General features: G+C 46.5%; 2 protein-coding genes across 2 annotated transcripts in view; one reads left to right on the top strand and one right to left on the bottom strand.

Moving 5' to 3' along the window:
- The window catches only part of edem3 (ER degradation enhancer, mannosidase alpha-like 3), a 50,255-nt gene extending 34,879 nt beyond the window's left edge, over nucleotides 1–15,376 (bottom strand). The window contains exons 1-12 of the mRNA XM_077004314.1: nucleotides 14,338–15,376; nucleotides 14,204–14,249; nucleotides 13,018–13,118; nucleotides 12,714–12,753; nucleotides 12,177–12,289; nucleotides 11,530–11,680; nucleotides 10,264–10,398; nucleotides 7,998–8,103; nucleotides 7,593–7,690; nucleotides 7,102–7,227; nucleotides 6,685–6,768; nucleotides 6,290–6,373 (exon numbers count right to left, since the gene is read on the bottom strand). Coding sequence (XP_076860429.1) covers nucleotides 6,290–6,373; nucleotides 6,685–6,768; nucleotides 7,102–7,227; nucleotides 7,593–7,690; nucleotides 7,998–8,103; nucleotides 10,264–10,398; nucleotides 11,530–11,680; nucleotides 12,177–12,289; nucleotides 12,714–12,753; nucleotides 13,018–13,118; nucleotides 14,204–14,249; nucleotides 14,338–14,444 — 1,191 coding nt within the window. The 5' untranslated portion in view covers nucleotides 14,445–15,376. The remainder of the gene's footprint in view (nucleotides 1–6,289; nucleotides 6,374–6,684; nucleotides 6,769–7,101; nucleotides 7,228–7,592; nucleotides 7,691–7,997; nucleotides 8,104–10,263; nucleotides 10,399–11,529; nucleotides 11,681–12,176; nucleotides 12,290–12,713; nucleotides 12,754–13,017; nucleotides 13,119–14,203; nucleotides 14,250–14,337) is intronic.
- A 2,143-nt stretch (nucleotides 15,377–17,519) lies between these two features.
- npl (N-acetylneuraminate pyruvate lyase (dihydrodipicolinate synthase)) lies at nucleotides 17,520–23,395 on the top strand. Its single transcript, XM_077004313.1, has 12 exons — nucleotides 17,520–17,655; nucleotides 17,941–18,010; nucleotides 18,164–18,237; nucleotides 18,323–18,410; nucleotides 18,528–18,585; nucleotides 18,778–18,853; nucleotides 19,066–19,158; nucleotides 19,428–19,576; nucleotides 19,835–19,881; nucleotides 20,099–20,183; nucleotides 20,442–20,481; nucleotides 20,629–23,395. The coding sequence occupies exons 2-12, from the start codon at nucleotides 17,943–17,945 to the stop codon at nucleotides 20,793–20,795; spliced, it is 945 nt and encodes a 314-aa protein (XP_076860428.1). The 5' UTR covers nucleotides 17,520–17,655; nucleotides 17,941–17,942; the 3' UTR covers nucleotides 20,796–23,395.
- The last annotated feature ends 639 nt before the right edge of the window (nucleotides 23,396–24,034 follow it).

Raw genomic sequence — 24,034 nt, 5'->3', positions numbered from 1 at the left:
ACTGCGAGTGTGAACATGAACCAGGGGACCCCAAGGCTGTCACAACCCCCTTGCTGCCTTCAAACCATCACTTCTATGATGAAAATGTCTGTCAAGACCTCCCCAAGGCCTTCATAGATGGGTGTTCCTTTAGGCAGGACGGTGAGATGCAGGCGGGTGTGGGAGTGGTCTGGCAAAACCACCCCATCCTCAAACCTCAACACTATATGCTAGGGTCCCAGACGAGCCAGTTTGCAGAGATTGCTGCTGTGCTTATTGCGTTGCAACAAGCCAACCTAGCCGCCCTTACTGAATTTGTGATCTGCTCGGACTCTAACTACGCCCGACTCAGCTTTATTTCCCATTTCCCCGTGTGGAAACAAAACGGAATGAAGACTGCCAGAGGGAAGGATGTCAAGCATGCCGAACTGTTCCTGGCCTGTGACAAACTTGTGAGTGACCATGGAATGAGTATCTACTGGAAGAAAGTGAAGGGACACTCCCAGGTCCCAGGGCCAGACAAAGATGGGAACGACGAAGCTGATCGACTGGCCAAGACTGGAGCAATGAGCGGTAACCCCTGGCAGTTCTCAGAAGAATGGCTCCCACAGGTAGAGGCCGGCGCTGTAAACGTAGTCACTCGGCGCCAAGCCCGGGAGGAGACTGAGCGGTCTGCCAGCAAAGACGTGGTTGTTCACCTGGGTAGGAAGCCAGGTGACGAGGACCTGGTGACTATGCAACAGCAAGACCCCGCCATCAGAGCCATCTTCCAGCTAATGTCCAAGCCCGACGATAGCCCCATCTCTCCTGAGTTGCTACAACCGTCAAGTGACCTCAGCGACCTGCAGGCCGCGAGAAGCCACCTAAAGATCATCAAGGGCCTGCTGGTGTATGCCCCAAATGACCAGGAACCTCCCCGTTGGGTCGTTCCAACCGACCATAGGGGGGTTATGATACAGCATGCCCATGACGCCCCATGCGGAGGCCACCGGAGCGCCAAAGCCACGTGTAGAACCCTCCGCGAAGTAGTCTACTGGCCCTTCATGGCCAGGGATGTCGATGAGTACGTTAAGAGCTGCCTGATCTGCTGCCAATTCCAGCCTACTCGCCCCTTACATAGGGCTCCATTGCAAAAAAGAGGGATCACTTTCCCTTGGTCCAACCTTCAAGTGGACTGGGTTGGCCCAGTCCCAAAGTCCTCCAGAGGTAACAAGTACCTCCTCACTGTAACATGTGCATTCACCAAATGGGTGGAGTGCCTTCCGGCACCAAATGACACAGCAGAAACCACAGCCGTCCTCCTGATAAACCATGTGTTTAGCCGTTGGGGCTTGCCCTTGACCATCGACTCTGATCGGGGCACCCACTTCACTGCCAGTGTAATGACGTCCTTGTGGCAGATGCTGGGTGTGGAAGCAAAGTTTCATATTGCTTATCACCCCCAGTCGTCGGGACAAGTGGAACGTGCCAACCGCACCATTGTAGGCATGTTGCGCAAGTATGTCAAGGCTAATGGCAGGGACTGGGACATCAAACTCCCCCTGGTGCTCATGGCCATCCGGTCAACCCCACATCGGTCCACAGGTGTCTCACCCTTTGAGATGATGACCGGAAGGGAGATGACCCTTCCTTTACATCTGCTCTACCGGCCAGAAGACCTGAACATTGTAGGGGCGTACACTGCCCACCAGTATGTGGCAGACCTACGCACCCACCTCCAGGACACCTTCTCGTGGGCACAGGAGAACTTGGAAGCCAGCGCCAAAGGCCAGAAGGCCTACCATGACAAAAAGGCCACTGATCGTCAATATCAAATTGGGGACAAAGTCCTGTACTTCAACTTTTCAAAACCTACCAACACACCGAAGAAGTTTCTGCCAAACTGGTCTGGCCCTCATGAAATCGTAGGCAAGCTCTCACCTGTTGCATACCGCATTAGGGTATCAAGGCCCAACCAAAGTCCGGCCTACAAGTGGGTCCACTCCAACCAAATAAGGGGGTACACGCCTCCCACAGGGGAAAGGGGGGAGCACAGACTAGTCTAGCCACACACCCCCAAATAGGGATGCATGCACCACAAAACTTGTGCACTAATCCGCATGTGTCTCCATTCCTCCCTGCCTTCTGCATGCCAGAGAATAGCATCACAGGAAACTCCCATAACATGTCGCACTCCCTTGCAGGATGATCTTCAACTGGATCCTAGTTGCCGCCACTCTTCAAGCTATTCAAATGGAAGAGGTACTAGAGCCAGGACCACCTACAGGGATTGTTCTCCAAGACCACCCAGGGTTACTTCTGACCAACTGTCGCATTCATACACAAAGGATTTATGTCCGCCTAGACCCCTGGATTGCCTTCCAGAAACATCGCCTTAACCCCACACCTAATAGTAGGGGTGACCAGTTCACCCAACCACTCATTGCAGAAGCGGTCGAACATGCCCAGCGGGTCACCACACACGCTCTTGACCAGCTAAAGAAATTCTTGGTCACCAGGGAAGAACTCGGTGGAACCAAGAGGCAAAAGCGGTTCTTGGGTGGACTGCTGACTGCAGCATCTGCCATTGGCTCCCTTTTCTCGCTTGGCCTTTCTGCTGCAAACTCCATAAGTTTGGGCACCCTTAGGCAGCAAGTTCAGGACTTGGATGACGAAATGCCTGAGATCCGAAGGGAACTCGGGCTCCAGCAACAACAGCTTCGAGGACTGGGAAAAACACTGCAGGGCACGATTGTCTTACTCAACACCCACTCAGCCATCCTCAACACTACGGTCCAAGCCCTTAATCAGTTATCCCATGTAGTCGAGTCAGAACTGGTAGAGCTCAATATGGTAAAACAGTTCCTACAAGATTTATTGAATGAGGTTAGCTCCTCAATAACTAGCTTGAGCGAGGGTAGGATACCTCCTTACTTGGTCCCCATCGAGATGGTTGGTGACGTCATAAAATCAGCAACCTCCGCCACAGTTCAAACCCTGCAAGTGCATTTAGCCTATAGCCTGGGTAGCGCCGTCCCCATTTCAGTTAACCCACAAGGGATGGAAGTAGGATTTATTCTTAACCTTCCCATCATTGAGACCAACAACATCTATAGACTCAAGTCGGTACTTAATGTAGGATTCTGGCAGGGTGATATACACGTTCATGTTGAAACCCCCCCCATGCTGGCCTATCATGAAGACAACCCGACCTTGTACCTTATCCCTAATTTGGCCATGTGTACCGCCACCAAAGACATCCACTGGGTTTGCCCAAGCAAACCCTTCATCAGGGAAACTGCAGATCGTCTGTGCGGCTTGCGTACTGGAGCCACAGATGAAAAGTGCAAAGTGCGTATGTCAAGTAAAGATGAGGTTGCTGAAACTAGAGTAGAAAGGGCAGGCGACAGGTGGCTTGTCAACACACCCCAGCATGAGGTTGTAATGACATATGAACGCCATGACACGGCTGTGAGGATGAGGCTCCCAAACCAGACTGTACTCATTAGGGTCCCACCAGGGGCCACTATACACTTAGATGACGCTGTCCTGTACCACCTCAGTTCTAAAAGATATGAAACAGAAATTGAGTTAGTTGATGTCTTTAGAGGCCATAGTTTGCATCTAGGAGATGCCCTTCAACAGCAACTTCTGCTGGAAGGGACTAAAACAGTGCAGGTCAGCCTGGACGAATCAGGGATCCAGACAACCTGGCTGAGCCCCATAGCAAGGAGGCCTGTGGGTCAGTGGAACCTGGTTAACACAGCTGTCCTTGGCCTTGTCTTCACCGGTTGGGTCATAACTGCAGGCGTCTGCCTGATGCTCCTGAGGTACACCCAAGCTCTAAACACTCTAATTGACTCACTCACTAACACTCCTCAACACCTTCGCCTTCAACCACTTGAGGCACCTCTTCCTTCCCCTCTAAAGGTAACTACCCTGACAAGGCAGTAAACCCTGACCGTTCCTCTCCACATTTGTATAGATATAAAAACCATACCCTTATCTCAATGATAGGAGGCCACACCGACACTACCTAGTGTAGTTAGTTGCTTATAGTTTGTTGTATATTTTGATTGTTTATTTTCTTTTTCTATCTTTGGTGTGTATTTTCTCCCAATATTGCATGTGATCTGCACAGACGTTAGAGTAGATGTTCTGCCCAGATGATACAGTCTAAATGTTCTGCCCAGATGTCAGTCATCACTTCCTGCCCAGTGTCATGTTTCATGATCTGCCCAGATGCTGTCAGTCTTGAATGTTTAGGTCAGTCGACCCAGGAGTGAAAAGGATACTGCATGGACATTGATAAGGCGCTGGGGACCAAGGTGGACGCTCACTAATCGGCGCCTGCTGTGGATGACAGGTGAACAGCGTGCTCTGAGGGCTCTACAACTTCACCATCAGACCAAGGGGGGAATGTAGGTACCATGCCTCCACAGACAAAGGAAGGGGGGTGCTCCCCCTAGGTGCATGGCCCACGTCAGGACGGATGCGGAACTACGTCATCAGACGAATCCCCTTTAAAAGGGGGGATCCCCCTTTGTTCGTTCTCTCTACCTGGCTGCATCAAAGTAGCTACCTAGAGACGAAGAGCGCGCGCACCTTCGGGAATAAAGCGGTATTGGTTCTGCACTCGAACCCTGTGCAGCACGCGACGCAAGAAGTAACTAGTTCGCTACTTTTATTTCTTTTGCGGAGTTCGCTAAAACCAATCGCTTCAGCTAGCCGACGATTAAGAACTGTTTGAACATTCGCGCGACGGCCGGACCTCCGCGAGTTCATCTTAACGTCGACAGCGACCACTTCCCCGGGACACCACGCAACGGACCATCGAGGGACCGCCGATTGAACGGCCACCACAGCTTCCCCTGGACGGAGCAACGCGATCCAGCGGAACCTTCTTCACGAAAGCGCACGAAGGAGTCCTCCTCAAGAGGCTACCTGGCCTACTGCGCGGGCCGCGGACTGAACAACTCAAAGTAAGACTGTGCATCTGGGCAGACTTAGAACAATATCTTGTTTTACTGCTTTCTGTGTGCTTAGATCGATGCTTTGTGAACGCTTGTTTGCAGTGGTGTTTATAATCACGTTCATGTTAAACCGTACTCTGTTTAAGGCTTAAAGAGATATTCTGTTCAAAGCTTAAATAGGTATTCTGTTTAAACTTGTTCGATTATTCCCACTGATTCTTTTATTTCGTATAACTGTTAAACGTGTGTCCCACTATACGCTCGTTGGGGCTGTATAGTGACCGACGATACCGTGTCTTAGTTGGAGGAAATTTGCGTTGTTTGTGGCTGTAGTGAGAACTCGGTTTAAGTTTCGCGCCATCGAGTTTCCCTTTGTCTCAAAGATCTCCTCCCCCATACGCACGTACACACGCACGCGCATCCGCGCGCACTCGAAGACACGCACGCGCATCCGCGCGCACTCGAATACACGCACGCGCATCCGCGCACACTCGAATACACATCCACACACACACACCCGCATACCTACACACACACACACACACACACACACACACACACACACTAGCCAACCCTCCTGTCCCCTTTGTTTGCTATGCTTTTATTACTATGCTTTGTGATCAATAAATGTTTTTATGTTTAAATACTGTCGTTTGAGTCGTTGCTTCTCTGTTACAACCTGAAGCCAGAACTATTATTTGAACTGTAACCTTCAGATTTATAGTTTGTTAATCAAACAATTTGGGCTACGGGAGTTGACCACAATTAGTGGCGACCTTAGTTAAATGAGTTTATATAAAATTTGGGTAAATTTAACACTGTCTGAACTCCCACCATTTCGTAGGTAATTTTATGAGACTGATTACTAAATAAATTTGGCCAGCACCTACACACCTGTACTGGGGAGATGGCAGCTCCGCCCAGGAACCCATAGTCCAGCTCAGACTCAGCGTTCGCCTGAACTAGGACACCTGATCCAGCTCACCAGCTTGGAGCCTTTCACCAGTCTGACCAGGTGTGCTTGGAAACCTGATCCTGCGATAATCACTCATGACAATCTATGTCCTTTTGAATCCATTCACACTCGATCTTCTCAATATGGCCAAACTGAAGCAGACATCACAGCTGAATTGGAGATACATTCTCCATTGGTTTCCTAAACGCTCAACTGAGCAAAGTGCTCTGTATGAAGCTTTTTGTCATGTCACGGTCATCACTGTCCTACGACTGTTTTGAGAAACTGTAACCTGTGAAAAACACAGCAGATAACCCAGAAAGACAACAACACGGTGTCGGTGAAGGAAAACAGGACTGGAGATCACACCAGTGACAACCTGTCAAATACCAAACTCACAGACCTTGTACAGGAAGTAGGTGCTCTCTGCAAACTCAGGTCTCAGAGGATGTTGTGCCCAGTGAACCCTAAAATCTGTGGTGAACGCCTGAAAAAATTAAAGGGTGGTGGTGGTGGTGGTGGGGGGGGGGGGGGGTGAAGAAAGAGAGAAATAAATAGGAAAAGGATGAGAGAGAAGAAGAGAATGTGGGAGAGGGAGAGAGAGAGAGAGAGAGAGAGGGTAGGTGGAAGAGAGGACAGAGAGCAGAGAAAGAGAGGGAGAGAGAAGGGATGAAAGCAAGATGGAGAAAGATGGTTAGATGAAGTTCAGAAATCCCACCTTTCTGATGACATTAATGTCAGCTTGCACCAAGACAGGGGTGTCAGACATGCAGCAGGCCAGACGCCCATGGGTCTTACTTCTGGGAGGAAGTTGTGTTTCTTGGTGACCTGATAAAGCATTTCGTGGGTTTCTATAGCTGGACGGATATCACCTTTCAGCACCTGTAAGAATTCACCACCCAGGGAAAAACATTAACTACAGGATACACTGCATGTTCGACTAATGTACAGCTAATTGTATGTTTAAGCCAATGTATTTGGGAACCTCACTATTACTACATTACTGACAAACAGACATTTAAACATGCATCCATTTCCCTCCCCTGACACTGACCCCTCCCCTAACACTGACCCCTCCCCTGACACTGACCCCTCCCCTGACACTGACCCCTCCCCTGACACTGACCTCATAGCCCCTCCCCAGCTTCACCAGGTGAACCCTGATCTATGTCCCAAGGCCGAGTGTCATGCCATGCCCACAAGCGTGAGCCTCACCTGCAGACCAGGGAAGAAGGCAAGCAGCGAGTCCATCCAGGTGCGTGCAGGTAGGAGGGGCTTGTGGATGTGCACGTCCAATAGCAGAGGAGGCTGGCTGATATACTTCATTATGGACGCATAGTGCTACAACACACATGAGAGCAAACCTTAGTGGCCCAGCACGTCGGCCATCTTAGTCGCAAAAACACAACAACTGCTCTACTGGTCTCGGGGAGGAGTGAGGAAGACTGTGGCCAAGGCCAGGTGCCTCCTGCAGACACAGTCATGATGAAGAGTAACCATGCACACTTGAGACCTTTTCCCTGACAACAGACAGACTTGCATGGTGAGATTACACATACCTCACTGAGTCAGCAACATACAGTTTTTGGGACAAACCTCATAATGACAAAGGCACGCAGCCTGTGTGTGAGAGTTTGCACGTATGTGTGTGTGTGTGTGTGTGTGTGTGTGTGTGTGTGTGTGTGTAGGGTGGAAGGGGTGCTCACAATATTGAAGCGCTGGAGGTATTGGTCGTCTCCCAGGAGAACATAAGCTTTTAGCAGGTACTCGTAGTAGGAGTCAATGCCTGCACCTACACCACTGTCTGTCACCACAACCAACACAGAAATACACTCACAACTGATCGATCTCAAATGGTTCTGTCATGTAGCCCACTGAAGGTAAACTGAAGGTAAAGACTGCAGCCAGCAATGAACCCGGCATCATTTACACGATTTACTAATTGGTGGCTGTTAGCATGATACGATAATACAGCACCGATAAGCAAGACATAATTTGCAAATGTTAATTCGCCTTCATTGATTGTTAGCAATGCTAGCAGCTCTTGGCCGAACCAATCCTTTAAGTTCGCGGGGGGGTTTAATGGTACGGCCCATGGCAGGCTGCCTCACCTCTGCGGACCCACTCCCCTGAGTGGATGTTGATGGTTGTTCCCACAAGGTTGCTGTTCCTCTGCCTCTTCTCCCAGATGAAGTCGAGAGCTCTCCTGGCATGGGCCTACACAAAATTAACACCGCAAATCACCTCACGCCACGCACATCACACACCTCATGCCACAAACCTCACACACCTCACCTCACACCACGCACCTCACGCCACGCACCTCACACACCTCACGCACCTCACGCCACGCACCTCACGCCACGCACCTCACATACCTCATGCCACGCACCTCACATACCTCACGTCACGCCACGCACCTCACACACCTCACGCACCTCACGCCACGCACCTCACGCCACGCACCTCACGCCACGCACCTCACATACCTCATGCCACGCACCTCACATACCTCATGCCACGCACCTCACATACCTCACGTCACGCCACGCACCTCACACACCTCACGCACCTCACGCCACGCACCTCACGCCATGCACCTCACATACCTCAAGCCACGCACCTCACATACCTCATGCCACGCACCTCACATACCTCACGTCACGCCACGCACCTCACACACCTCACGCCACGCAGCTCACACCTCACGCCACGCTCCTCATGCCACGCTCCTCACATACCTCACGTCACGCCACGCCACGCACCTCACGCCATGCACCTCACACACCTCACGCCACGCACCTCACACACCTCACGCCACGCACCTCACGCCACGCACCTCACACACCTCACGCCACGCTCCTCACATACCTCACCTCACGCCACGCACCTCACACACCTCACGCCACGCTCCTCACATACCTCACGTCACGCCACGCACCTCACACACCTCACGCCACGCACCTCACGCCATGCACCTCACGCCACGCACCTCACACACCTCACACCACGCACCTCACGTCACACTCCTCACACACCTCACGTCATGCCACGCACCTCACACACCTCACGCCACGCACCTCACACACCTCACGTCACGCCACGCACCTCACACACCTCACGCCACGCACCTCACGTCACTCCTCACGTCACGCTCCTCATGCCACGCTCCTCACACACCTCACGCCACGCTCCTCATGCCACGCTCCTCACACACCTCACGCCACGCACCTCACACACCTCACACCACGCACCTCACGTCACACTCCTCACACACCTCACGTCACGCTCCTCACGCCACGCTCCTCACACCTCACGTCACAGACCTCACGTCACGCTCCTCACGCCACACACACCTCAGAACACACACCTCACACCTCACGTTGATCTCAATTGGTTCCGTCACGCATATTGCTGCTTTCTTCAGTCGTTTAGCTGGTTAATCTAAATCATTAGCTAATATAGTTACTCAGCACTGAGGAATCTAGGTCATATTTCTTTAGTCAATGTTTACAGTAAGTGCATGTGTCATTTTGAAAATACACTTCCTGCAGTTGTGGATTTTAATAACTGATAACGTTAGAAACATGTTCAAAATGGTGCTACACCTGAAATGCATGTTAAGATATGTACAAGTGAAACATTTCAAAAGCACCAACACTTTGTGCTTTATTAATTCTCTATAGTGTATTTATATACAACACCCTGTATATATAAATACACTCAGAAGAAAGGACACGCCCATATAAAATGTAAGGAATGTTCAGGCTAATGTTTTTTAGCTTTCCTGATGAACTTTCACCAAAACATTTGGCTGAACTCCAGCAGTCCCAACAATTCTGTTCTTAAGACAATATTAGTGCGTTTGGCTGAATGCAAACATTTAATTCAATCTTGTGCCCGAGACATCCTGTTCTCATCTACAATATCTTTATCATACTTTTAAAATGTCTTTACCATATACAGTTTTATGGTAACATTTATTTACCATTTACCAAATTTCATTTAAAATATTTTGTCTAGAGTGAAACACATGTAGTCCATTGTAATAAAAAAAATTTTTACATTCATTTTATATATACAGGGGGTCCTCGACTTACGACGTTGATTCGTTCATAAACCGATTTTCGGTGTCAGTTGGAACATATGTACAAACTGTACGAAAATAAAATACTGTAAGCACTTATCCTATCCTAACACAGCAATTATCAAAAAACACATAAAATATGTTTAATAATGAAATGAAACAGGAAATGAAACTACGTTTATGACGCAAACCCAATTAAGTCGAAACAAGACTTTATACAGTAAATGGGAGATGTGTCGTAACCATGAAACATCGTAACTCGGGACTAACGTACACATATGCTTGTTTACCTCAAACACGGGGTCTCCGGTGAAACGGCTGAGGGCGGCGAACTCCAGGATGATAGTGCCAGCGCAGGCGGTACAGGTGTCTGTCTCAGTGCCCGTACGCGTCTCAGGACCCAGAACCCCGTGACGCAGGTTGATCTAAGCACACAGTCATGGCAGCGTTCACGCGGCAGCCCAAAACACAGAGTCACAAATGTACCCAGCCTCTAACAGACAGACGTCTGTGAACCAGCGCCTAACAGACAGCACGGAAGACAAACGTCTGTGAACCAGCCCCTAACAGACAGCACAGAAGACAGACGTCTGTGACAGTCTGTCATTTCTCTGGTCATTCAGCCTCCTGGTAAGTGTAATTCTCTCTTGATAAGAGCGTCAGCTAAATACCAGAAATGTAAATTTAAATGTGTAATCTTAATGCCTGCGGTGTAACTTTGAAGACTTTTCCAACGCACATCTGAAAGAACCTTTGGCTTTGTAGATTTTTTTCTGGGCACCATGAGAAAGACATACATTGGACAAGCACCAGGATCCTGTTGGAGCCCATGAAAATATTCCACTGCAGTATTCTAACCTGACCTTACAAGCCCTGCCTTAAATAATTTATCTTTTTTGTTGTCAACATGAGCCACTAGTATCCAATATAGACTGATAAGAATCACGGATGACGAGGTCTTCACACCCTGAGGTTATGAGGAGGTTCCCTATGGTCTTGCAGAGTCACTGAGGAGGAGGAAGTCTGCGCCATCTTGCTTATTTCATCAACTTACAAACATTTCAGAACTTTTAAGGCCCAAGAGACTCGAGTATTTAGTGTGGTGCCTGTGTGTGAAGAAGGTGTGTGTGTGTGTTTGTGTGTGTGTGTGTGTGTGTGTGTTTAGATTCCCTCAAGTAAAGACAAGTCAAGGATCTGGTGAAAGGTGTGGGAATGTGTGCAGTGCGTGCGTGCGTGTGTGTGTGTGTGTGTGTGTGTCCACTCACTCTGGGGTAGGGCAGGCCGCTGCTGGTGTGTGTGGGTGTGTGTCTGTGTCCACTCAATCTGGATTTGGGCAGTGCACTGCTGGTGTTGAAGACAGTAGGTGTGCGTGTGTGTGTGTATATGTGTGTCCACTCACTCTGGGGTAGGGCAGATCGCTGATGGTGTGTGTGGGTGTGGGTGTGGTGGGTGTGGGTGTTTGTCCACTCACTCTGTGGTAGGGCAGATCGCTGCTGGTGTGTGTGTGTGTGTGTGTGTGTGTGTGTGTGTGTGTGTGTGTGTGTGTGTCCACTCACTCTGGGGTAGGGCAGGCCGCTGCTGGTGTTAAACGCGGGCAGTAGCCTCAGCCCCAGGTCTCTAGCCATGTGCAGGAGTTCATCCTCATACCACAACATCAACCCTCCTGCCTTCAGCATCACCGCCATGGAGTGAGCACCCAGCAACCCTCTACACACACACACACACCACACAAATACACCACATATCACACACACACACACACACACACACACACACACCACATATCACACACACACACACACACACACACACACACACACATCACACACACACACACACACACACACACACAATCACACAATCACACCACACATACACCCGTGTCACATATCACACATGAAAACACACACACATGCACACACACCCAATATATTATGAATTTACAGACATGACAGCATGGTTGAATAAGATCTATTGATGATGAACTACTATTAGTAATTCTTTAATAAGTAATAATATATAATAAAACTTTAATAATAATAAAGAATCAGTTAACATGCTTTATACTCCATGATTAATAGTAGCCCATAATGAATGTAGAGTATTGATACTACGGCGTTTGGCCATACAGTGCATGTAGTGATAATGATCGTCTATGACAGTTCTGAAGTTGCCATTAGCAACAGCATGGTTGCTAGCTCACCCTAGCACTCGGATGTTGGTCTCAAAGACAGAAACGACGATGTCGTTGTCCAGACGGACGTCCTTCAAGACCCTCTTAACAGCGTCTTCAAACTCCTCCGTCTTATTCAGCAGCTGCAGGGGTGGGGCAGAGGGGGACAGGGGTGGGGCAGAGGGGGACAGGGGTGGGGCAGAGGGGGACAGGGGTGGGGCAGAGGGGGACAGGGGTGGGGCGGAGGGGGACAGGGGTGGGGCGGAGGGGGACAGGAGTGGGGCAGAGGGGGACAGGGGTGGGGCAGAGGGGGACAGGAGTGGGGCAGAGGGGGACAGGGGTGGGGCAGAGGGGGACAGGGGTGGGGCAGAGGGGGACAGGAGTGGGGCAGAGGGGGACAGGAGTGGGGCGGATGGGGACAGGGGTGGGACGAAGGGGGACAGGGGTGGGACGAAGGGGGACAGGGGTGGGGAGGATGGGGACAAACATGTATTTATCCTCGCTCACATCAGTGTGTGTGTGTGTGTGTGTGTGTGTGTGTGTGTGTTCCACTGAGTGTTCACTCACCACAAGTGTGTCAAGAGTGTCGATGAGGGTGAGAGAGAACCTGAGTAGACACAAGTGTAGGACAGAGTATGAAGAATGGGGCCGATGTCTACAAGTCACTCTGAACTCTGTCCCGAACGCAGCAGAGGTGAGTTGAGCTTCATGGTTTTAAGTGGTACGTTTATCCATCCCACCAAGGTCTTCAGCTATTCAACCTCTAGAAATCCCTTATGAGCTTTCAAAATTCACTAAATAAGCTCTTCTGAGAGAAAAGCATACATTTACTATCCAAACCACTTCTGTGTGTGTGTGTGTGTGTTCCTACTTTCCCAATGCATCGTCCACATCTCCTCTACTGGGCTCCAGTCCTCGTACGCGGCCCCTACAGGTCAAAGGCATCAGCTCATCTGCAGGGTAGGCGTGGTCCTGAAGAGAGAGGGAGAGAGAGAAGAGATGGAGGGAGAGAGAGGGAGAGAGAGAGGGAAAAGAGGGAGAGAGAGAGAGAGAGAGGGAGGGAGAAAGAAGAGAGGGAGAAGAGAGGGAGAGAGCATGAGAAAGAGTGGGTGAAAGAGTGGGGAAAAGTAACAAGGGGACAGAGGGAATGAGAGAGAGAGGGAGGGAGAGATCAGAATAGAGGGAAAGAGGGAGGGAGACATGAGGGAGGGAGAGAGGGAGAACAGAATAAAAAGACAAAGAAATGCCGCCAGTGGACTTTGTACTCTGAAGTGTCACCCTAGCAGCTCCAACAGCCAATTGTTTATTCTGGCTAATGCTCCAGCCAAGTCAAATGACGTTTCAAAACTCAGCGAGAAACCACTTCTAAGATAAGAAATGTCTCAACACACAACATGCACAGAGTATTTAGCTTCAGAAACATATAGAACAATAAAGACATTAAACATATATATAACTAACAAACAAACACACTGAAAATATCGGAGGAGACTACAGACCAAAACTCTATCTTGGCACAGAAGGAATACAGAGCCAGACACACACACCTGCCTAAAGAAACAGGCAGTCCATGTTTCAGGACAAATTACATGACACTTCTCAACAGTGTTGATCTGAACAAACAATGGTGTGTTTTATTGTTTTAAGGTCTCACAATGTTTGCAAGTTTGACTTCATGTGGCTTCATGTACTAAAAGAGTCATGCAGCACCTCAAACCAGCGAATGAACGCTCAAACAAATAAGACATCATATTTAACGCCATGTCCACACCCAATCGTTCGACAGAATTAATAGTAGCGTGACCATCTGTCAACTTTGAGAAGACCCATGCTGCCAGCCTTTGAAGTCTGAGTCTAAAAGTTCTCACTTCGGTTACAGTTGGGTTCCTGCAGGGCTCCTCAGCCCATAATCATATTGTATTGGGGGATATTCACACTGTCCATTATTTTAGTGCCAGAGATTCCTAATGCTGCTCTTTGCAATCAAAGAAATGTACCTGATAAATTTGCCCTATTATACTTCCCTAACACAAGACCATATGTTGTGGTTGACCTACCATGTAATTTTGATAAGCATGGTCAAACATCTCCACCACCTGGTTCCTGTAAGAAAAGGTTCATGGAAACGCATCACTCTCTATCCCATAAAACATCAAATAACAGGTGAGCCATCAAGCTAAGCAGAACCCACCTCAGCCGGTGTTTCTCCTCTCTGTTCATGGCGTGAGACAACCGGACAGAGAAGTCCAGCAGCAGGAACAGCACAAAAGCGGGCGACATCATCGCCAGAAGAAGCATCCACAAACTCCTTACAGCTCTTACAAAACAGGCTGTCACAACAGCCAGATGACAACCATGGCTGTTTTCAGAAAAGGGCACCGTTTGTCCACCACAGTGACTTTCAAAGAGCCAGGCTGTTAGCCCCAGAGATCACTTCACTCACATATTCCCATTTGGACAATAACAACAACGCAGATTAATGCCACTGGCATGAAAACAACTCGAAGTTACAGGTTCAAGCTCAGAAGTCACTGATCCCTCTTGCCCTGTTGGTGCTGTCAAAGCCTTGGAAAAGATCTTCCCAATTGATCCTTCAAATTCATGGATTTGAATTGCACGGAAAAAAACGTAAAACGTACTCGATGGAGTATTAAAAAATAAATGGAAGACGGGTTTATTTGAAATGAGCGTCTTGTCTTCTCCCTTCCTCTTACCGGTGTGCGCCCTGACACCTGCGCGCCTCCGTGCCCTCGTGCACACACGCAACACCTGCTGCAAACACCGGACACGTCGGCATAACAAACACGGAGCCGGTGGGGCCCCACGGGCGCAGAAACACGCGTGGACCCTCGTGACCGTGCGCGAGCACAAGGGCCAAGGACTGACGTCGGCCACGCGCTGCCGCGGTGCGCGACAGGGACCCTTCCCGTTACCGGCACCAACCGCACGAGCGACTCCGGTTGGTTTCAACTTTCCGTCGAGGGTTTTAACGAGACGACGTAACGGACTCAGCGGATCGGCCCGGCGAGGTTTTTCATTCAAAAACCGTGTCAAATAAATAACCGTAAGACTTGCGTCGACAACGTAAGAGACGGTCCATTAGTGAGAAAGTCGGAGACCAAACCGGAGATTTAAAAACATCAAATTCGAGCGATTCTGGTCATATATTACACCAGATGCTGTCAAGGGTCTCCGTTGCCGCTAATCACCGGATGCTGTTTCTGTAGCCAAGTTCTTTAGGTAGACGTCAACATCCGCATCCGGGTAAGACACGCCCGTTTTTACCCATGAACTACATTTCCCAAGCTCGCCGCAGCGTCACGTGACTGCCATGCGCCGTCTCTGTCGAATAGTGCAGGGAAATGAGCAACAGTTGGTGAAAGGTCTTGTGACTTTTCCGTCAAAATAAAAGCAAGTACGGAAAACCTGTAAATGGTTGTACTGAAAAAAATAAAGGTTAAAAAATTGTGACGCTGTGAATTTTAAGCAGTGTTGCGAATAACGCCGTTAAAAATAACGGCGTTAGGTAACGGCATCATTTTGTCAGTAACGGGATAATATAATTAATTACTTTTCCTGTCGTTACAACGCCGTTGACGTTACTGGTCATTAAAAGCGGTGTGTTACTATATATTGATATACTAACAGTAATGCGAGCGGACCGCTGCCCAGGCTAGTGAGGAGTAACAGATCTCGATAGGTCACAGTTCTCGGTGTAACACCTGTTTAACTTAACAAGTCAGTAAGCGATTGGCTAAGGCAGTGTTATGGTAGCCAATCGGAGCCAGTGTTTTTACACGCGCACTGAAGCACACCAGTGACATGACACAAACGGAGGCTCTGTTTGAATTAGACTACTACATACTGGATACTGCATACTGGACTCAGTATATACTGGATACTGCATACTGGTCCTTGTAGTAAATGCAGTACAGTTTCCAGTATGCAACAAAAGCAAAGCATACTACGGGGTAGGTTGATTGATCACTCTAAATTTCCCGTAGGTGTGAGTGCGTGCGTGTGTGTTGGCCATGCGGTGGACTGGCGACCTGCCCATGGTGTACCCTGCCTTCGCCCGGAGATGCTGGGATTGGCTCCAGCCCCCCGTGACCCCAACTAGCGGGATTAAGCGGTTCAGATAATGGATGGATGGATGGATACTACGGGGTCACGTGAACATAGCGTTGCATGATGGGATGCAGTACACCACGAAGATAGCTCTGTTCGCGTACTGGAATATTTTGCGGAAGTAGTAGGTCATCCGGGTATGTTTCGCATACTGGAAATTTTCATTTTGGTCACATACTGCATACGGCATACTGATTTGGGGCTCGATCAGTACGCCAGTAGTATGTAGTAGGCTATTTCGAACACAGCCAAAGAAGAAGCAGAAATGGCGAGTCAGGAGCAAGCTGAAGAAAAATTTGCATTTTCAAGGTGGCGATATAAACATTATTTAAGAAAATACTTGAAGTTCCTGAATGTCTACCAGACTGGGTTTTTAATTTATTTAATTAAGAATAGAGGTTTTATTGTTAAGTTTACTTCTGTTGTGAACAAACCAGTTGTCTCAGGTTGAGAGAATTTAATTTAATTTGATAGATGTAAATGCACTTTATATATATAACTGTTTACTTTTGCTTTTTTTTTTAACAAAGATTTGGGATTTTAAAGGATTTTATCCTGCACTGGTCTGTTGATCTACTCATTTCAACTGACTGTGAAAACTGCTTTTTCAAAAAAAATCCTTATTCATTGGCATATAACTTTTTTTTACTGTAATGCAAATAGTTACTTTCCCTGGTAACGAGTTACTTTTTTGAACAAGTAGTGAGTAACTATAACTAATTACTTTTTTAAAGTAACGTTCCCAACACTGATTTTAAGCAAGGCGAGGTATGTTCATGTGTTCATTTACAGCTATTGATATTGATACAGCTAATTTTGAAAATTTTCTTAAAGAATCTATTATTCATTCTAATGCTAACTAGGCAGTAATTATGAGTCGATTATATGTTATGTTATAAAACACAATGAAAAGTTTGAAAATTGTTAAATTACTGGCTATACACCCATAATGACAGAAATGTGTTTCTGACCTGTCGCCTAGAACTGAATGTGCTTCTAGTTGTTCAAAGTATCAGTACCTGACTTTGAGAGTATCAGTAAAGTACCAGGACAAAACTGTATCTCTCAGCCATACTAATTTGAGATTTTTATTCCTTCTTACTGTACTTCTTACTTGTAGATTTTGGCTAATGTATAATTTCAATTACATTTTAAATTACATCTTATTTCGTCTTATTGTTTACTTTGTTTTAAAACTTCTCTGGACTTTTATTTTGACAGAGTTTCATTCGCTACTGTGGCCAAGTGCTGCTAGTATCACAATGTTCTGTAAACTTACGTTAACTCAGCAAATAAGTAGCTAGATGTATAGCCGTTTTTACGTTGTTGCTCTTCTGTTCCTCCTGAACAGCAAGGACTTTGGAGAGGTAAAACAAACGAGGTAAAAACATTTGATATACAAAAATTAATTGCTTCGAAATAGACCTTTCCTATGTGTAACACAGCTTCAAATTGACATGTTTCTTACACTGTCAAATCTACAAATCTATTTTTTAATGTACCGTTGTTTTATTGCTTTTCATAAATGGTCATGACAATATAATGAAAGCTTATGACAAGTGATGACACTGACTGCATTACGTTTTCGCGACACAGAATTATATGTATGTGAGTATGTGCGACATATAAATAAATGAATAAATCCTGTTAATTGTGTTGTCCCCAGATATGGACTCTGTTGTGGGGCAGCTGACGGGACTGGTGGCAGCTACGTTCACTCCGCTCACTGCGAAAGGGTAGGATAATGTGGATTTAAAACCCAGTTTTCTGTGACAATACTCTTCTTCCACAGGTCAATGAGTCTGAGTATGTGAGCAAGTCTCTCTATCTATCTATCTCTCTCTCTCTCTCAGCCTACTGAGATGTATTTCTTGTTTCTCTGATTGTAGTGAACCTAACCTTGGTGTGATTAAACAATACGTCGAGTACCTGGTTGAGAAACAGGGTGTGCGCAGTGTGTTTGGTGAGTCAGACGCCGCATGTGCAGAACAACGAAGATAAAAAGTGTTTTTCTTTACTAATCTCTCCAATATCCTTGTTTTGCCTAGTAAATGGGACCACGGGTGAAGGCTGCTCTTTAAACCTGGAAGAGAGGAAACAGCTGGCGGAGGAATGGTGCCGGCAAGGCAAGGGAAAGTGAGTGAGCCTTGTGAAAAATAGAACCAGGGACGTGTTTGGTCACGAGTTACACATGCTGTCAGCTGTTAATGTGTAAAGGTGAAAGCTTTAATGACCATTGTGTTGGCATTTCAGACTTGACCAAATCATTATTCATGTCGGCTGTTTGAATCTAAAAGACTCTCAGGAACTGGTGAGTTTTATACCATACTTTATTATTTTTTCCTGTCCTTCAGCTAATTCATGGTGGCCATTTTCTGAACATACATTTGGACATTTGGCTGTTTCAGTTCTTGCTTTGGTGGCGTAAGCGTTTTTAGTCATACACACCATCACAGTCCTTGTGGCTGTGATGACAAATTCACATTTCCTGTCTTCCCTGCAGGCACGCCACGCTGCTTCGGTCGGAGCCGATGCCATTTCTCTGATCTCCCCCTTCTTCTTAAATCCCACCAATGCAGGTACTGAGTCCTGGCGGTTTGTGGTCCAAACGATGAACCCTCAGCAATCACTCATGTACACAGGCAGTAAAGCGACTCTGGTTGCTTAATAGCCTCTGGAATTTAACATCTTTTGTTTGCTCATCTTTCTTCAGTATGGTACTGTTGGGACTTGTAGTTTTTTTCGTATGGCATCCTGCCAACATGTCTGCTGTCCATTGTCTTTCCCTCAGAGGCGCTGAGGATGTTTCTGAAGGAGGTGGCATCAGCAGCACCTCAACTTCCCCTCTACTACTACCACATTCCTACCCTGACAGGAGTGAAATGTACGTACAGATCTTGGCGCGCACACACACTCACACACACATACATACACACACCCACACCATTCACCATCACTACAAAATACAAGCAGAAGGTAAAATAACAAAAATTTGGTGCATTTTAAGTTTGTGTAGCATTTCAGTCATCTTTGTGCTTTTCACATCTCCGTCAATCCCTTTCTTCTTTTTTTTGTTCTTTTCTCCTCCTCTCCTCTCCCCTGTCCTCATCTGCTCCTTCCTTCTCCTCGTTCTGCTCCTCTCTTTCTTCTCAGTGGAGGCACATGAGATTTTGAAAGGGATTGAGAACCAGGTTCCTTCCTTCAGAGGCATAAAGTTCAGTGGACTGGATCTGATGGACTTGGGTCAGTGTGTTCGCTACTGTCAGCCACGAGGCTGGTCCATCCTGTATGGAGTGGATGAGGTACAAACCTGTTTTCTCCTCCTCCCTTCTCCCCTCCCTTCAGCAGGGTTATCCTCTGCCATATCTTCAAAAGATCATATATGCAAATTAGCCCTCTAATAATCCACAGTAATTCCTGTCAACTACGTGTGTGTGTGTGTGTGTGTGTGTGTGTGAGTGTGTGTGGTTTTGGTTAAAGTGTGTTTCAGTCTTTACGTGTGTAAATCACTGTGTCAGTAAGCCCCTTTTTTTACGCATCTCTTGGTATCAACCATTTAGCAGCTGCTGGGAGCACTGGTGTTGGGCGTCACTGGGGCCGCAGGCAGGTCAGACTGTTTTCCTTTCTCTTTTCTTCTCTCTCTAAACAGTTCTTCATTTGCTCCAAATCTTTAATCTAATTTCTTTTATAAGAATAATAATAGTGACACTCTACTGCCATCTGTTCAGTGTAGAAACAGTTTCTCAATCTTAAACTGGGTTTATTGAATGAGCTTGTTGGTTTTGTGCTATAATTCTGTTGTAACTCTGTTATCCTCCCCCCAGTACATACAACTATCTGGGCAGTGTTATGAACCACATGCTGAAGGCCTTTAACAGTGGAGATATCGCTCTGGCCAGAAGCATTCAGGTATGTGTGAACTTCAGCGTCATTCACGCTGTGCCCAACCACCCTGCTGACTTTACTCATCCAGTGGAGTTGTATTACTGTTTATTAGTGTCACCTATATAAACTGTTCATAAACAGTACATAAACTTTTCATATTAATCATAAATATTGTACAGGTCAGACTGCTGTTGCCTGCTATAATGAGGAAGTGAATTAGAATGACCTGTTGCCATATGTTGGTGTCTGCCTGCCTGTGTTCACGAGCTTTTCTCTTCTCAGCTTAAGATGCAGGATGTCATTGCATTCGCCAACGGCCTTGGTGAGTTCACCCCTCAACACGATGTTAATTGTGTCCTTCCTGAGACAGGAGAATAACAACATAAACTTGTTGGAGTCCCGTTCCTATTGTACTTGTCCCGAGTCCCGTAATGTGGACGAGACAGTCCCGCTCTCTCCCCTTTTGCAGGTTTTGGCCTGGCAATGAACAAGCAGATGATGAGTGAGGTTTCCCGCCTTCCCATGGGCCCCCCCCGGCTGCCTCTCCTGGCGTGCCCACCAGCCAATGCACAGGCTGTCGTTCAAAAGCTCCAAGAACTCCTGCAGGAGTTCCCCACCACCACCACCGTTGACTAAACACAAATAACACAGTTCAAAAGCTCCATCAGGTGCTGGAGGCATAGTGCACTGCCGTCCTCGTCTAAACCCACATAACCCAACTCCAGCGGGGGAGAGAGACCAAATGTCTGGTGTACTAACACATGGAGCATGTGCAGGAATCATCTAATGGTTGTTCATTGACAGGAGCCGCTGTGATTGGCTTTCGTGTCTGCCATACACCAGACAAGGCCTTTCTTCATTTTACTTGAAAGGTTATGGGTTGCTAAATGTGTAGTAGAAGTAGTAATAATAATAAGGCAGCCTGTTAAGGAACACTTTGATCAATGTCACTAACGAGATTAACTACAATAGCAGTATAGATGTAGCGATTTTCTTTTCCCCAAAACCACTAGGGTTAGGACCATCTTTAATATCTGCGATATTTTCAACCAGTTTGGAACAGGTTCTGTTCCAGTTCGGACCTATTTTTGATCCGCTCTGCACATTTCCACAAAAATTGAATAGGTTTCATAACCTGAAAAGTTAATTCCAAGCTAGAACCAAAGAATAATTTTTCAGTGCAAACTGTGATGACATCCGATGATGTGTGGTTTTAACGGAGGGTTGCAGGACATGTCCTTGGTCCAAAGATAGGACAGTTCTCTGAATAGCACCAAGGTTCTTACAAACCTGAATGGAACCAGTTCAAAAAGCAGTGTTGTGGTCCAAAAGAACTAATGATGAGCTTTGTACCACACTGATTTTGGGGAACTGGTTCATGTAATCTTATTGCTGATATGCATGAACTAGAAAATCATTTCTTGTCCAAATTAAACCAACAGACCAGAGAAATTCAGCCAAGACCTTGAAATCAACCTCTGGTCATGAATTTTATCACAGATCATTTATTGGCCAGTTAAAGGCTAAAGGCCAGTTGAATCTGTAAATACTAGGGATGTCCCGATCCAGCTTTTTGAACTTCCGATCCGATACCGATATTTATTTGCACTTCCGATCCGATACCGATATCGGCCGATACCGATACCGGCCTATCCGAGCATGTATTAAAGTTTAAAGTTATTTAGCCAACTTACTTTGTTGTCAAACTCATGTTGAAAAGCGTTTTACTCTTGATAACAAGTAGCCAGCTGAATTAGGTGTGTTTGAATAATACACAATGGTTGGTAAGGAGAAACTGACCTGTTTATTTAGCAATTAATAAACTCAAAATAGACAAAATATTAAATAACAAACAGAAATAGCATCGGTAAACCAAGGATTAAAAAGCCACAAGTGCAAATAATATTGTAAATTATATATTTTTTAAAAACACACAACCTGAGTGGAAAATAGTCTATTATTAACATTAACATAAACATCCATCAGTGCTCTTGAACAAGTGTAAACCAAAGCTTAAAAAAAAATCCGTGCACATATCGTAAACTAATTAAAAGCAAAATGCCTTCTACTCCACACTTTGCTGCTCCATCCCCATCTATACACTCCCTTCAATTCAAACGTTTCTGCCAGTGTTAGTTGTGTAGGACCTTTCTTTTTGCCTTCGGTTTTCATTAGAAACTCGTCATGTTGTTTATGGTGGTATTTCGCTAAATGCTTGATTAGATTGGTGGTATTAAAAGTTCTTACAGCTTTACCACAACGCTTGACTTTACTGTGGCATATGTTGCACTCTACCTCTTCGTCTTTGTCATCCTTTAAGGTAAAATAATCCCACACAAATTGACCGATAACTTCAAATTTACACGGCGGTCCGAGATGCCACGGAGCTAAATTGGGGCAGAAACTACGCTCGTGTGCTGAAGGTGTGCTGGAAAATGCGGACCGGATTTTACTCTCACTAGCAAAAACTGGAATGGATTATCTAAATGGGTGCGCAGGAAAACCGGGATCGGACTAAAAAAAACTGGATCGGGAGTCTGGATCGGCATTTTCTCGTGTCTGCCGATCTGATACCGATGCGCATTTTTTTGCTAATATCGGCGAATCATCTAATGGTTGTTCATTGACAGGAGCCGCTGTGATTGGCTTTCGTGTCTGCCATACACCAGACAAGGCCTTTCTTCATTTTACAACCCTAGTAAATACTATGACCTCATTTACCCACCAGGCATTACAATATCTGCACAAGAAGTTTTTATATATAATGCTGCATCATCCTCTGTGTTTATGTTCACACACAATCAACCCATGGGTTAATTTATCCTGCTCTTAATGAGCTGAGCCAAGTGTGCAGATGACCAGCTCAGGATCCAAAAAAGTTACATTTAAGTTGAAAGTCTCTTCTGCACCTTGGGTCAAGGTATCATGTGTTACTGAATGAGCTCCTGGTCAGTGTGTTAGCTAGAGCAGCGAGCAGCCCTTGAAGTGTTCAGAGCTGAGTGTGAGCATTCTGGCCACTCAATGCTGGTGTGCTGTTGTGACCTTCTTCAACCTCCAGCTGCAATCACCAAATGAAACTTTAGCCTCTTTTACACTGTTTAGGGCCAAATGGTTTTGAGGATGGATAGTAGACTACTTCAGAAATTTTATAAAGCTGTTTAATGTTTTGCAGAAAACAATGATTAAATCATCTTGTCTAATTGAATAAAATAACAATAAACCCTCGACTGTTGTGACGTTTTGGTAAAGTGTGTCTTTCTAATGTTGTACATTTGGAAGGAAGAAAACTGATAATCTATTAGTATGAACTCTACACATTTTATTTTATTTAAAAGGTCAAGCATTTGACATACAATGAATGTTAGAGAAGAACAGCATATATGAGTTAATGTTTCCTTTACATTAAATAAACGCAATGCAGGTAAGAGACTCAGCAGTCAAATAACACATTATCAAGCAGCTGTGTCCTCATGGTCCCCAAGATGACAGGATGCACAGATGCCTTCAAGAGCAGTTACGCAACGCTGATTGGGGAAAAAACATTTCTTATGTGAAAATCCAGGCGCTTTACAGATAATGATGACACATGGCATGTGATTGATGAATTGATGAGTGATTGGAACCCCATTGCTGTGTGAGAACACAGTATCACCCTCTCCTACATCTCTATGACAACGACAACAGGAAGAAGAGATAATTCTGAAAGATACTGTACTGAGAAAAGCTGATGAGTGTGACAGTAAGAGAGGTTATCTGTGAGAAATAATGTGTGTGTGTGTGTGTGTGTGTGTGTGTGTGTGTGTGTGTGTGTGTGTGTGTGTGTGTGTGTGAGAGACCCTAAGTGTGAAAAGGCGAGGCTCTCAGGCCCTCACTAA

The sequence above is a fragment of the Brachyhypopomus gauderio genome, chromosome 4, assembly GCF_052324685.1.
Source record: "Brachyhypopomus gauderio isolate BG-103 chromosome 4, BGAUD_0.2, whole genome shotgun sequence".
Lineage (NCBI taxonomy): Eukaryota > Metazoa > Chordata > Actinopteri > Gymnotiformes > Hypopomidae > Brachyhypopomus > Brachyhypopomus gauderio.
Note: the sequence above shows the minus strand (reverse complement) of the source record. Positions and strands in the feature narration are given on the sequence as shown.

Excerpts from the sequence above, each read along its gene's own strand:
- npl (XM_077004313.1), top strand. The coding sequence starts at position 17,943 with ATGGACTCTGTTGTGGGGCAGCTGACGGGACTGGTGGCAGCTACGTTC. Across the intron at positions 18,238-18,322 it reads GGGTGTGCGCAGTGTGTTTG|TAAATGGGACCACGGGTGAA; the intron begins GTGAGTCAGACG and ends TGTTTTGCCTAG. Across the intron at positions 19,159-19,427 it reads TACCCTGACAGGAGTGAAAT|TGGAGGCACATGAGATTTTG; the intron begins GTACGTACAGAT and ends CTTTCTTCTCAG.